Consider the following 14,877-nt stretch of genomic DNA (forward strand, 5'->3'; position numbering starts at 1 on the left):
GGGGGGGGGGGGGGTTTGCTGGTGGTAGAGTCCTGGCAGTCCAGCGGGCATGTTTCAGAGGAGAAGACTTAATTGATTACACACCCTCGTGGAGCAGATACTACTTCCCAGCCTCCCATTTCCACTCAATCAATCGCCAAACAAATTCGGCAAATAATAGGGTTCTATTCTGCACATATGCCAGCTATTTAGGTAGTTATAATACATGTCAGTTAAGTCATAAAACCCCCTGTTTATTTGCAACATATCTGGAGAATCAAACCATTAGGGTTGAGGGGATATTTAAGTCGTCTGGAGCTGCTAAACAATAAGATCGGGTATCCTAATATATTACCAAGTGCTAACTACTGGGCAATTGCCAATTTTATAACCTCAGTGCATGGAATAGACACAACCGTGTTTCACTGTTTTTATTACAGATCATTTCCTACTGCCAGACCAGACCCCCACAATAAAAGCTCTATAACAGCTAAAAACCAAAAGGCATGTCGATTTGAGATATACATATTGCTTCATACGCCTTGTATATAGTCTCCAGTATAAACAAATTATTTTGAGTGGCTTTACTTCAGGGAATCGGAAAAGTGAAATTGATTCCTATTTCTCTATTATTTTTAGTTAGGCACTTTATGCAGCTCATAAAGGCGGTTTCAAATAGTTTGAGAACGGCACAGAAACAGTTATAAAAGAGTTAGGGCCCCGCTCCTTCTCTGGTTGCTATAAATAGAGGGGTTTTTTTTGCTATTGATTCCATAGGAAAAGACTCGTTTGGGCTATCAGAGGTAGAGAAAAAAAAAAAAAGAAGTCTCTCTCTCTCTCTTCACCCACTACACATAGATTTATCACCTATTTTATCAGGCTGTTGTGCAACGTCATTCGAGTTGAAGAAGAAAAGTTTAAAAAAGACATCAAGAAAAAGTTAAAAAAAAAAAAAAAAAAAAAAAAGAGTTAGATTAAAGCTGTGCCACCAGCCAGATTTTCATTACTGGCATTTTTATTTTTTTTTTTTTCTTCTCCGGACAAACATGCGGGCTCGGTGGCTGGAGTACACCTTTGCAGTGGCTATATTTAGTGACCGGTTTATCACGTCACTGTCCAGTGAACTGAGAAATTAAACAAGAGGCAGCAATTCCACCACCATCTGATCTTAGTCCAAACTCACTAAAGAGAGAGGGACCCGTGCGACGCTTAAATGTGCCTCACCCCGCTCCTTTTGGCCTTTTGGAGCACTCATTACATTAGTTAACCTTTCAAATATGGATTTTCACGTGCTCAGTATTTTTTTTTTTTTTTTTCCCTTTGCAAATTGCTTTTGGGAAGCAGGCTGGTTCCCTTCCCTGCTATGCTGAGAGCTCCTCAGCTTCTCTTCCCACCACTGCCTCCCAGAAAAGGACGGTATGAACATACCCATCAGTTGGAATTAAATAACTTTAAAGCCATTTTAAAAGCTTACCAGGCGGTGTAAGCATATCTATTGCAATTTCATAGCTTCAGAGAGATGTATTCTATCTAGGCTCTATATCTTCTGTAAATTACCTAATGCTGCCTCAAAAAAAGTGTTTGCCATGGAATGAATTATCTCTATCTATATCATATCTATATGTTTATCATGGCTATAGCTTTTCAGATCTAGCCCAGACATCACCAGGGAGAATATAACGTGGAGGTTGTAGTGGGTGAAGAGATGATACACGTCCGTGTGTGCAGCTGCGTGTGTCAAATCCCTGCGTGTATGTAAATAAACCGGAGTGCACAGGATATTTTTAGTCCATGTCAACTTTCCCAGTTGGTCAGGGGCTGCCATAACTGCTGAAATAATATAGAATAACACACAGGGACAAACGCAGCGTCCCCACCACTTCTGCTTTAACTTTATCCCATTTAGTTCTTGTTATCCCCAGCAGAAACCCTTCCGTTTTCCTTCACTCCCAAACTGCTGTGTGTGAACACTCACTAATGTATAGTTTCCCCCCTTCCAAAACCTCTGCCTTCTCTCTTTTTTTCTATTTCTTTATTTCTCCTCCCCTGTCTCCTCTCTCTTTTTCTCCTCTTCTTTCTCCTTTTATATACTTTTCTTTCTTTCTCCCTTTCTTTCTCCCTTTCTTTCTCCCTTTCTTTCTCCCTTTCTTTCTCCCTTTCTTTCTCTCTTTCTCTCTTTCTTTATCTCTTTCTTTCTCTCTCTCTCTCTTTCTCTCTTTCTTTCTTTCTCTCTTTCTCTCTCTCTTTCTCTCTCTCTTTCTTTTTCTCTCTTTCTTTCTCTCTTTCTTTCATTCTCTCTCTCTTTCTCTGCCTTTTTTTCTTTCTTTTATTTTTTCTTTCTTTTTTTTTTTTTTCTTCCCTATTTTTCCCCTCCTGGGGTTACTCCCAGCCTCTTTGTCATTCCTCCTCCTTCCATTTCTCTTCAGCTTATCAATAAACCGGGAGAGCAACAGTAGCCGCTTGATTTGTTAGTAATTATAAGCGTACTGTTCCTGCAAACGGGATCTCTAGATGAGTGAGATCGCTTTAAAACGACAGCAGGAAATGGTGGGGAAATGGAGCATGGCGAAACTCAGCGTGAAGCTTTCAGTTCTTTACATGTTTACAATTTTCTGTGCATACATTAAGTCTTAGGGTTGGGGTTGGGCTTTTTTTTTTTTTTCTTTTTTTTTTTTTTTCGCGGTGGTGGTGCTTCTCTGTTGGGTTGCTCTCCACAAACGCGTGAAAATGCGCACAAATGCACAGGGACAAGAGGAAATGGAAGTAGTGCATGTCAACAGCACCAAAAATAAACAAATAGAGAGGATTATGGCTTGAAAATCGCCGAACAACAAGGCTCTAAGCTATGGATATCGTTGCAATATCCTTGGTGACTAATACGACAGTCGATCAGTCAATCAAGCATCTAATCAGAAGAAATATTCCTTCTATTTCTTACTAACAAACGTCATGGACAACCGTCTTACTAATGAGCTAGCAAACTGCCTTCAAATCTTTTTATGTGTCTATTGGGCGTGAAATGAGTAAAAAGTTCTTTGTCTATTGTAACACCAGGACTTTGTTGTTAATGATGATTTGGTTTGACTTCTTAACCTAAAAAGTCCAGGGACAATGTCTTATCAATTGCCATTAAGAGAACCCCTTCTTATTTTAATATTAATCAGTAAATACAGAAAATCTGTGTTCCCCTGTCCCTCTCGTCTCCTCCTCTTCCTCCCTCCCTCTCCTCTACCTCACTCCCTTTCCCCTGCAAACCGGGAGTAAATTTCCAAGTGAAATGTATTCCTTCCAAATTGTTTTGCATTCAATTAAAGGGGATCATAAGGTTCACTGGGTAATCCAAGGAAAAGCACGAATCTGCGTGGCCGAGAAGCAACATCTCCGATTCCCAAATCTATCACCTGAAAAGCTGAGGCCAGAGGGATTTTCACTTAATCATTTACCCGGATACTTCAAGAAAACTGGAGGAATTTTATGCTGTATTATTAAGAGCTTAAAAAAAAAAAGTGTTAAGACACCTCCTTTCATATGTTTCTTTAAAATGATATGAACAATAGAGCAAGGGGACAATGAGTTAAGGTGTTAGGGTTAAAGTGGCCTTTCGTGTTAAATCAGATGTGAGTGTCAAGACGATCGTCAGACACAGCTGAAAGTAAATAAATACATCAGGATAAATTTTAAGGTCACTGACTGTGCCCCAGAGTCACAAAAAAAAAAATTAACTTGGGACTCGGGCCACGCAAGACGAACGACAACTTCTTTCGCCATCGACCGTGCCAAGCAAATTTGGGATGAGCAGTTGACGAGGGGACCCGAGCTTTGATTCCTCACACGTGGAAAAACCTTCCCTTCACTTCAGCAGAAACCGGGGGGAATGGCCTCAAAACGTGCAGCCGGTAAGCCCTCAGAGCCGAGTTAAATCTAGTTATTAATGCTCTCGGTGATTATTATCGTCTTGATGATTTATCTGGCTCCCTCCCTCCCACTTCCACCACCCAAATCTTAATGGCACTAGGAGTTCCCGATGATTTTTTAATGTCTCGTTGGATTTTGAGGCTGTTAATGTACCGCATCCTTCTCATTATTAGTTTATTGATTGTTCATTGACCAGCCCCCCTTCAAAATCGTATTAACCACCCTCTGCCACTTTAGATTAGGAGAGTTTTAAAAAGCACCTTTCATTATTTCACCGCCACCACCACCACCACAGCAGAGTTCAGGCTTTGGTAGCTTAATGCTCTCTCTAATGGGGCAGCTAAGAGACGAGGGGCCACGGTCCCTGCCTATTGCATTAATAGCTCAAAGGGGGCTAATACAGAAAATTAGCCTTAAACGAGCTCTGGAGATCTCCAAATGAAAGAGCCATTTATCACGCTGGCTACCTTCACTCCACTCGTTTGCTCTCTCTACTGGGAACAACTCATTTCCTCTTAACTAAATTACTTCAGAAATGTCAAGTAAGCTCGGATAGCAAACATAACAAGAGGAGGGTGTATGTGGAATCTGTTGGGCGGGATCGATACGGGAGATAAATCGATACCCGCCTATGAATCCCTATATCATCTCCTTAATATTTTTTGGCAAAGCCTTTTGCATAGAGAGGTAATTCCCTCTGCAGGCCTGAAAGACCATAAAGAAGAGGACACTTACAACCTGGATGATAGAATTAATTAAGTTTAAACTTCACGTGCACATCATACTTTCCCCACTGTAATTAAAGCATTTTAGGCACTAAACTAGGTCTTGGTGAAAAAGACCCACTTCCCCTCCCTCTCATCTACCAAATCTGTATCACAGGGAGTGCTCCACTGCACAAAATATCAGTCAATGCTTATCTGTCTGTATATCCATGCCATCAGCCCTGCAATAACGACTTACAGAGCTTAAATAACTTATTCTCACTTCAAAGTGCGTCCTCACAGCTACAAACTGCGGGGAACAAAGCGAAATCAATACTGAACCCTCTCCGTGTCGCTTCTTCTCTCGCCCTGATTAAATATTGTCTGCTACAAATGTGACCTACTATTTATTACCCATTTCTCTTCTTCCGCACCCAGGAAACTCGCTGGGTGCAAGAAAAAAAAAGAAACCCAAAAAAGAACTGAGCTCACAGTATTGAGCTCTGCTGGGAAGTTTCTTAGAGCTCAGCACTACTTTTAAGGAAGAAAACACTCCTACGGTGATTTTAAAACAGCTGCAAGACGGAGCTCAGGATCTTTTTTAGTAACCTGATTTCCAAAGTGCATATATATCCTGTTCATGAGGGTATCTCTTCCTATGGCTGCAGACAGGGAGGTGTAATCCCACCAATATGGGGTGGGGGACAGCTGCTCGACCTGGGGCCCTTGCCATGCCCATACACAATAAGCACACCTCAATTTATACCTAATAGACCTTATTATTAACATTCACATTTTAGTTTTACTCTCCAACTGCACCACTCAGCTCGCACATTAAATGTCTCTTCTGTCCTGGTCATCTGAAGAAAGGAGAGACGCAAAGAGAGAGAGAGAGGGAGGTGGGGATTAAAAAAAAAGTGTATTTTGGACTAGGTGATCAACAGAGGAGTGTTGAGGCTGCGAAAAGGAAAATCCGAGCACGGCCCCATGTTAGAAAGAAATCTCTCGACCACAAATCAAGAACCAATTAATCAAATACACCCAAGAGGAAACACCGTGTATGAGGTGTCAAGCGGGGGTGGGGAAGGGAGGAGGGGGAGGAGAATGAGGAAAAAAAAAAAAAAAGAGTGAAAAAAAATACAACCAGCCGGTTACAGACCCTGAGCACGGAACCTACTAAACATTCAAACTGAACTAAAACAGGAGAAACAACTTTTTTTTTGTTTGTTTTGTTGTTTTTTTTTTTAAGGTAAGTCATTTTCTGTTTCTCAAAAAAACACCTTCGACTTTTCAACCATAAGTGGGCATAAAGGACGCTGTTTTAAGTTTTCATCTATCCTCCCTCAAATAACTACAACTTGATTGTGTGTGTGTGAGAGAGAGGGACTGTACGTGAAGATTTAAATTAAAAAACAATAAATAAAGGGAAGGACCTCATGCTGCCTTGAACACATTTTAAATAAACACCTTCCCTGTTGTTTCCCTTTCCATTCCAAATCATCATGTCCATTAAAGTATTTGTGCGCATTTGACAAATAATAAGGTCCTGGAGATAAGTGCTGTTGATGGTAAGCATAAGGGACGGCATTTCTAAGCCTCATCTCTCTGGTACTTAAAATTGAATCTAGAAATAGGAACTCCTTAGATAATTAAAGATAGCTTTCCCTGCATTTGCAGTGTGTGATCTGTTTAATGTCTATCAGCATAACACAACGCTAATCGCCAAGCGTCTTCGAGTGACTGTCAGAGAAATGTAAAAAAATTAAGCAGCTGCAATCCGCCCAAAATGAGTTATTGTAATTACATTTAATTAGTTTAATTAGTTAATTATTTTGCTTACAGCTGTACGAGAGACTGCAAACATTTGTTAATATCACATTCCCTTTAACAGTATGGGGTGGTTCTGCTGTTACACTAAATCATGGGCGCATATGTAGAAAGATTTAAAAAAATGGGCACGGGGAAGGGGGGATTCTTGGAGGAAGGGGGGGGAAGGAGGTCGGGGCTGGCATTTATTCCTAAACAGGCATTTATCCCTCTCATCTTCCCGTTTGATTCGCCTGGGAAATGCCTTTTAGCCCCAAAGGGAATCAACTCCCCCCATTCAAAGTCAAGGGGTCCCCATCGAGGATTATCGGGGGGAGGGAAGAGAAAGGGGGCTCGTGGAACCTGCATTTGAGCATGGGGTGCTCCATTAGGGAGCATTTGTGTAATTAAACCCTTTGAAGGACGGGGGAGGAGGGGGGGGATATCAACTCTCACTTTCCCATCTCTTTCCTTTTCCCTTCACTCTCCCGATCCAATCAACTGCTCATCTCGCTGCCACGTACCCCTGCTTCCCGGGTAAATTAATTGCCCCAAAGTAAAAAAAAAATATATATATATATCACGTAGATATTGCCACACAGTAAAAGTTTGTCTAGCTTGTTGGAATAATCCATACCTTTTTTAATGACAGACTGGTCCAATAAGTTCATACCGCTGTTATTGGCATCTTCAACTGACTGTGGATATAAAAACATCACTATTCAAATTGACTGGATATTAAAGAATCGCGTACATAAATCATGTCATTCCAAACTGGAGTTTCTGTTATTTCCATTTATATTAATTCACTAGGGGAGGAGATTTTTTTTTTTTTTTTTTTTACTATTACTATTGTTATTATTATTCCCTCAAATCGACAAGGAAATTAAATTCTTACAAATTATATAGTCTTCTAATAAAAAAAGAAAAAAAAAAAAAAGAGGCGTGAAGCATATGGGATGCAATATTGGTTTTGTTATCTTATAAAACATAGATATCACATAGACTCCTTTGCATTCGATAAAGCTTTATATTTCTTCCTTTTAAAAATCTGGCAATTTGGCAACATCTGCAAGATCTATTGCTTGACATAAATGAACACGATTAAGGACAACTTCAATTCTCCCTCCCTTTTCCTCCCCTCTTTCCCCCTCCCTCCCCCCCTTTTTCTTTTTCTTTTTTTTTTTGTTTAACCCTGCTACGTCTTAATAATTCAAGGGCCATTTACTTTTTTACATATAATAGTTTACATTATGGACTTTTAATTAAACGCAACGCCCACATGGTACAGGGTGGGAGCAGAAAGAGATTTACAGCTCCCGAGGTTGCTTCCAAGTCCTGAATCAGTGGAAACTGGGGGATAAAGGGGGAAGGGGAAGGGGGGAGCAGGAATATACATTATCAAAAGTATGAAGTGGTAAATTGATTGCTTAAAAAAAGTCTCCCGGTCTCCTTTTCAAAGCTTTTTTTGTTTTTTTTTTTTTTTTTCCTCTTTTTTTTTTTTGTGTCTTTTTTTCCAGCCCTCTTAGGAGCACACCTGTTATTATGGCATTAACTTCTTTAGCAGGGAAGAGAACAAAGGCGGGCACAGAGGACAGAGCCAATGTTGGGGTTCGTTTCACAACACCAAAGTGGGATACACAGGAAAAAAAACCCAAAAAACCCAAAAAACCCTAACCAAACAACCAAACAAAAATTACCGCTGAATCTGCGGGCGGCACAACAAAATCATCTCCCCAAAAGAAGAGGTGTCGTAAGAGCAATTTATTGCAAAATTACGCCAGGTTCCGTTTTAGGGTAAATTCTGGGTTTGGGAGAAAGGGAAGGACCTGGGGGTTTCTCGGTTTTATTATTTTATTTTTTCTCATTGCTATTCAGAGTTGGGGTTTTTCTGCGTTATTGCATATTTGAGGAGTTGACACCTTTTTCCCCCGATAAGGAAAACATCTTTACAGAAAAGCAATTATTTTCTTTCCTATTTTTTTTAACTTTATCTCTGCTACAGCGAGAGGCTGATTTTACCCGGATCCAACCCTTATCTTGGGCTCTCTCTGCTCAGCAGAGACATCCGAGATGGAATACGATTGAGGAGAAAATTACATCTCCCCCAAAATAGGACGGAACAATATTTTCTAGGAGCTCGTTCTTCTCATTTTCCTTGAACCCCCACTCAAACACACACACACACACGGTGGTTCCTTGCGCTGTGTGTTTGTGCACGGCTGTGTCTCTCTCTCTCTCTCTCTCTCGCTCCTAATCAATAGGCTACATACCTAAAGGGCACAAAATAAAATTACAAACTCTTCCCTCCTTTCCCTGAGCAGCTCCCAAAGAGGGATGAGGAGCAAATCCTGCATGGAGTGCATCGTGGTGCACCTCGGTGCTACAGAACTGGAGGTAAATATGAAAAGTCATTTTTTCCTTTTCTTTTTCCTTTTTTTTTCCCCCTCTCTCCCTCCTTATCCCACCTTATCTCTGGAGCCTGTGCTTGTGCCCAGGCTTTATGTGTGTGCGTGCACTCCGCTCGCTCCATCAGCAACGTGGGTTAGTTGTTGTAGTTAATGAGAAGACTCCTGTCTGATTTTCTATCTAATTACGCCCTCCTGCTGGGTTTTTGTACAGGATATTCGCTCAGCATGCTGGCAGTTAATAGTCACAGAGAGGATCGTAAAGATTTAATTAGGACTGCATGCGGAAACGTGGAAAAACAACTCAGACTTTTAATTACTAGACTTCTTTAGTTAAAAGTGATACCAGGGGTTACTTTAGAAGAGACTTGGCGTGTTTTGGTGCAACTTAACTTTCCGTGCCTCTAGTTAGCACGGAGGAGCGGGGACGGCAAGTGGGAGTGAAGAAGAGGAGGAGAGGAGGAGGAGGAGGAGGAGTGGAGGTTTGTGTGCAGGGAGGGGAAAGGTGATGAGTTTCCAGATAATACTTCCAAAATCTAGAGAGGAAGGTTCCCCTCCCTCCCCATCCTCCAATAACCTGATAGCACGGGGCTCCCTGTACACCATATATATCTTATTCATCACCTATGGATAGATCTGAGCGAAAACCCTAAAATTTGATCATTTTCTTTCCTTTTAAAGGGTCTAAACAACCTGAATTTTCCAGTGTATATTTTCTTTGTCATACCTTTTACTAGAATAACCCTACTTTTGCCTAGCCGAGGGTTAAAAAAAAACATATCTGGGGTTGCAATTCTATTTTTCAGAGCCCCTATTAGATGATGCAAAATTATTTTCAAGAAGTAGGTCTTCTCTGTTCCCTGTCCGAGGGCTGTAAATCGCGGATGATTGAAAATTCCTCTCGGAAGGGGCAGCGATGGCCATACAATACGTCCTGTTTACAATAACAGAGCGCTCTCGTGTTACAATCACTTCATTCCACCCCTGGACAATGGCTCACACATGGCCTGGATTTGGTGTTTAAGAAAATAACCACCGTTTCTTTCTGTCACGCACTCTTTTTTCCCCTCTCTCTCTCCTTCTCCCTTGTCAGCCCAACCTATTTACTCCGACAGCAGAGAGACACCTCTTTATCCAACTTTAGACCCAGATACCGGCTCAACTTTTGGGACTACTTTAAAAAAAAAGGGAAAAAAAAAGGAAAAAAAACCCAACACCTATCTGGTCTTGCCTGGAAATTCTTTCTAGTGTTGGCTGGTAATAAGTATATGAGCTCTAAACAGGAATCCTTGTCAATTGAACGGATTCCTTGGAGCCAGAATAAATCCACGTTAAAAAATCAGGGTGGAAAAGTGCCCGGCTTCATCTGTCACTGCTGAGGGGGGACAAGAATAGAAAATGCTGAGCGGTAGGAGCGAGGACTGGGCTGCTTTCCCTCCTGCTTGTGCTAACTTGGAGTTGGACACTCTTCTTCCTTCACGTGTTTCTCCTTGGGATACCCTCCTCTCCCTCTTCCCCTCCTCCCCCAGCCTCAGACCAAACTTGGAGAAATAAAGGGCCTGGTTCACTTCCCGCCGCCTCAGCACCCCAAAACACCAACCCTAGCCTTGCTAACCCACAGCCCCCTCTGCCCCGCTCCATCCCCATCCCAGTTGTCCCAGTTCAGCCCCAGTCCCGACCCGCCCGGGCGAGCGGGTGGCGAGTGGCCGCGGGGCGCAGCGCTGCGCTTGGAGCCTTCGAGGGGGAGGGAAGGGCGGGGGGGGGGCGGGAGGAGAAGCATCTTCCGCGGGTGCTGTGCCCTGCGCAACCCACAGAAGAGATGTTTAAGGGGAAAAGGAAGGGAGAGCTGCTTTATGTCAGCTGGGCAGGACTTTTCCTTCTTTTCCCTTCTTTCCTTTTCCCTCTTTCCCTCTTTCCTTCTTTCCCTCTTTCTCCCTTTCTCTCTCCCCCTTCTTTCCTTCTTTCCTTCTTTCCTTCTTTCTCTCTTTCCTTCTTTCCTTCTTTCCTTCTTTCTCTCTTTCCCTCTTTCCCTCTTTCTCTCTTTCCTTCTTTCCTTCTTTCCTTCTTTCTCTCTTTCCCTCTTTCCCTCTTTCTCTATTTCTCCCTTTCTCTCTCCCCCTTCTTTCCTTCTTTCCTTCTTTCCTTCTTTCCTTCTTTCCTTCTTTCCTTCTTTCCTTCTTTCCTTCTTTCCTTCCTACCCTCCTCTCCCTCTTCCCCTCCTCCCCCAGCCTCAGACCAAACTTGGAGAAATAAAGGGCCTGGTTCACTTCCCGCCGCCTCAGCACCCCAAAACACCAACCCTAGCCTTGCTAACCCACAGCCCCCTCTGCCCCGCTCCATCCCCATCCCAGTTGTCCCAGTTCAGCCCCAGTCCCGACCCGCCCGGGCGAGCGGGTGGCGAGTGGCCGCGGGGCGCAGCGCTGCGCTTGGAGCCTTCGAGGGGGAGGGAAGGGCGGGGGGGGGGCGGGAGGAGAAGCATCTTCCGCGGGTGCTGTGCCCTGCGCAACCCACAGAAGAGATGTTTAAGGGGAAAAGGAAGGGAGAGCTGCTTTATGTCAGCTGGGCAGGACTTTTCCTTCTTTTCCCTTCTTTCCTTTTCCCTCTTTCCCTCTTTCCTTCTTTCCCTCTTTCTCCCTTTCTCTCTCCCCCTTCTTTCCTTCTTTCCTTCTTTCCTTCTTTCTCTCTTTCCTTCTTTCCTTCTTTCCTTCTTTCTCTCTTTCCCTCTTTCCCTCTTTCTCTCTTTCCTTCTTTCCTTCTTTCCTTCTTTCTCTCTTTCCCTCTTTCCCTCTTTCTCTATTTCTCCCTTTCTCTCTCCCCCTTCTTTCCTTCTTTCCTTCTTTCCTTCTTTCCTTCTTTCCTTCTTTCCTTCTTTCCTTCTTTCCTTCTTTCCTTCTTTCTCTCTTTCTCTTTCTCTCTTTCTCTTTCTCCCTTTCTCCCTCCCCCTTCTTTCCTTCTTCCTCTCTCCCTTTGCTCCTTTTGCTTCTTTCCTTTTTTCTCCCCTCTCTTTTTTCCTCCTTTTCCTTTCTTCTTTCTCTCTTTCGCTACCTTTCCCTCTTTTTCTTTCTCTCCTTTTCCCTCTTTTTCTTTCTCTCTCTCTCTCCTTTCTCTCTTTCTCCTTTCTCTTCTTTCCTTTTCGTCTCCTTCCCTCCCCTCTTCTCTCTCTTTCTCTCCAGAGCACAACAATTACCGGCTTTTCTTTGGGGAAAGTGTAAATATCAGAGCACAAAGAGTACTTAAACTTTATCAGTTGGGGAGAGAAAGAAGGAGAGTAACCTCCTTTCTGCATTCAGGGAGATAAAACTCGCCTTGACCTGCGCGCCCGTTGGGCTGAGCCAGGAATGCGAGATGGGACCTGCGCATCTCACCCGGGGGCGGGGGGCAGGGGGCTGCCCCCAGCTCTCCAAACCAGTTTGGAAATCCGCAGAAACCAGCCACCCGACGGCCCCAGAGCTGGGAGGCGGGAGAAAATCCAACCAGAAAAAAAACCAAACAACATAAACCCCAAAAAACCCCAAAAACCCAAAAAACCCAACCCCCAAAACCCCAAAAACCCCAAAAAACCCAAAAAACCCAAACGCCTTTCTAATTCTAAAGGAGAAAAATCCAACCAGAAAACAAAACAAAACAAAACAAAACAAAAACCAAACCCAAAAACCCCCAAAACCCCAAAAACCCCAAAAAACCCAAAAAACCCAAACGCCTTTCTAATTCTAAAGCAACTAGTCCCAGCAAAGCTCGGGGGTTTTCCCGTAAAGCCCTAAACCAAGCCTCAAGCCAAAAAATCGCAGCCCCCCCCCGGCTCCTCTGCCGTTGGATCCTGGAATGTTCAGCAGGATCCTTTTTCACGGCTATTTTTCTTTTTTTTTCCCCCTTCTCATCCTCTTCTATTCTCCTTTCTTTTCCCCTTTCTGTAACTCTGAAGTCCGCATCTCATCCAGTGGTCCATATCTTTATTTTTATCTTGATCTTTATCCCAATTATAAATATATATATGTGATATATATGATAAGTAAATCTAGGGAGGGAAAAAAAAAGGAAGAAAGGAGTGGAAAGGAATCCCCAAAACCTGACTAATTCAGCCTAATGCAGGACCTGGTTCCTGGAGGCTCCAGGGTCCAGCTCGGAGGTCCCCACCGGTTGGCCATGCCCTGCTCCATCAAGGTGCCAAGCACCCCAGCACCGAAGCTGTTAAGGGCCTTTCTGTTTTTAGGAAATAACACGTGATGATGAGTTTGGCGTGGGACGAGAGAAGGCTGGGAAATACTGTGCTTTGAGCCCGGTCAAACTCCTTTGTTACCCAAAAGAAGGAATAAAACTATTTAAAATCAGTGTCACCACTATTTAAAAACAGTGTTACCCTACCAACTACACCTAAAAAAAATAAAAATAAAAAAAGGGTGTGTGTGTGTGTTCCTGATCATCAGTAATTGCATTTTGGTTTGGGTTCTGTTTATATTTTCTCTCCCTCCCGGATGAAAAAACGTAGTAATTTGACAGTTTCGTCAAAAATCTCTGAACTGAGGGAAACTGGTTGGGGTGGGAAAGCTGGGAAACAACTGGGATTTGAAAAGCCAGGCTTAAACTCTGCCAGCTTTGGAAACACGTGGAATATTTGGGAGCAGCATGTCTGCCTTCCCCCTGCGCTCTGCTGCCTTGGCCATGTAGGGGAGGGTTTGCAGAGCAGAGCCTGTGCGTGACAGTGACGAAATAAATGATCTTTTTTTAAAAAAATAAAAAATAAAATTAAAAAAAAAAAGCAAAGAGAAAAGAGGCGAGGGAGAGACAGTATCACCATTATAATCCCAGTTCGGAAAAAAGGATGGTAACTCCAATATTGCTATGAAAAAGGATGGTAACCCCAATATTGCTATAAAAGAGGATGGTAACCCCAATATTGCTATGAAAAAGGATAGTAACCCCAATATTGCTATAAATAAGGATGCTAACCCCAATATTGCTATAAAAAAAAGGATGGTAACCCCAATATTGCTATGAAAAAGGATAGTAACCCCAATATTGCTATAAATAAGGATGCTAACCCCAATATTGCTATAAAAAAAAGGATGGTAACCCCAATATTGCTATAAAAAAAAGGATGGTAACCCCAATATTGCTATAAAAGAGGATGGTAACCCCAATATTGCTATAAAAAAGGATGGTAACCCCAATATTGCTATCAAAAAGGATGGTGACCCCAATATTGCTATAAAAAAGGATGGTAACTCCAAGATTTCTATAAAAGCCTCCCTGCTGACTTCTAGCCATGGGGATGGGGGGGTGTCCAACCCTCCAACCTGGAAGGCATCTACATTGGCCAAGAGAAAGAACCGGCGGTGCCTTACCTGGACCTCCTCCATCCCTGGGTGTCCGATGCCATGCAGAGAAAGGCTGTCCCCCATGCCGGAGTCAAGGCCATGGTGAGCTGAATGCAGAAGGACATCTGGCCTCCTTACTGAGTGGTAGTCCCTCCTGGGGTCCAGTCCCGAGAGCTGGGGCAGGGCAGCCCGAGGCTGTGGCAGCAGTGACCCGGTTTCTGATCCCACCTCTTGCCTCTGCCTCTGTCCCCAGGGATGCTGCTGGGGTTGATGCAAGGGGTTTAGGGAGTAGGGGTCATTGACATGGGAGTAAGGGTCCTGGCTTTGGTGGTAAGGAAGAGGCTGGTAAGGGGGTGGGAAATAAGGCGGCTGGAAATCCGAGGATGGGGTGTGAGAGAGCGGAGGAGCGCTGGAGTAGGGTCCCTGGGAGACGGATCCCAACTGGGACAGCCTGGAACTGTGGCTGGGCACTCCATCATGCCGGTCCTACAAGAGGAAAATGAAATAAAGAAAAAACAAAACAAAACAAAACAAAAAAACCAAAACAAACAACAAAAAAAAAGAGAGGAGCTTTTAGGAAAAAAAATATTAAAAAGTAAAAGGAGCACAAGCCCAAGCCAAAATAAAATAAAATTAAAATGTAAGCAGTTGTAAACTAAGGTTCAGATGTGCCCCCTTCCCCCGCCGCGGATTTTCGCACCCACATCGTGGCTATTCCCAGTAACTGGCCAGAAGGGGGGAAGGGGTGAT

At 43.3% G+C, this 14,877-nt stretch overlaps 1 protein-coding gene across 2 annotated transcripts in view; it reads right to left on the minus strand.

Annotated features, from left to right (window-relative positions):
- TFAP2B (transcription factor AP-2 beta (activating enhancer binding protein 2 beta)) overlaps positions 1-14,877 on the minus strand; it is a 33,055-nt gene that overhangs the window by 12,416 nt on the left and 5,762 nt on the right. For both annotated transcript variants that reach the window (XM_014938297.1, XM_014938298.1), the window contains 2 exons: positions 14,155-14,613; positions 7,042-7,102 (listed from right to left, as the gene is read on the minus strand). In XM_014938297.1, the coding sequence (XP_014793783.1) occupies positions 7,042-7,102; positions 14,155-14,613 (520 nt within the window). The remainder of the gene's footprint in view (positions 1-7,041; positions 7,103-14,154; positions 14,614-14,877) is intronic.

This window comes from Calidris pugnax, unplaced genomic scaffold (genome assembly GCF_001431845.1).
Source record: "Calidris pugnax isolate Ruff unplaced genomic scaffold, ASM143184v1 scaffold73, whole genome shotgun sequence".
NCBI lineage: Eukaryota > Metazoa > Chordata > Aves > Charadriiformes > Scolopacidae > Calidris > Calidris pugnax.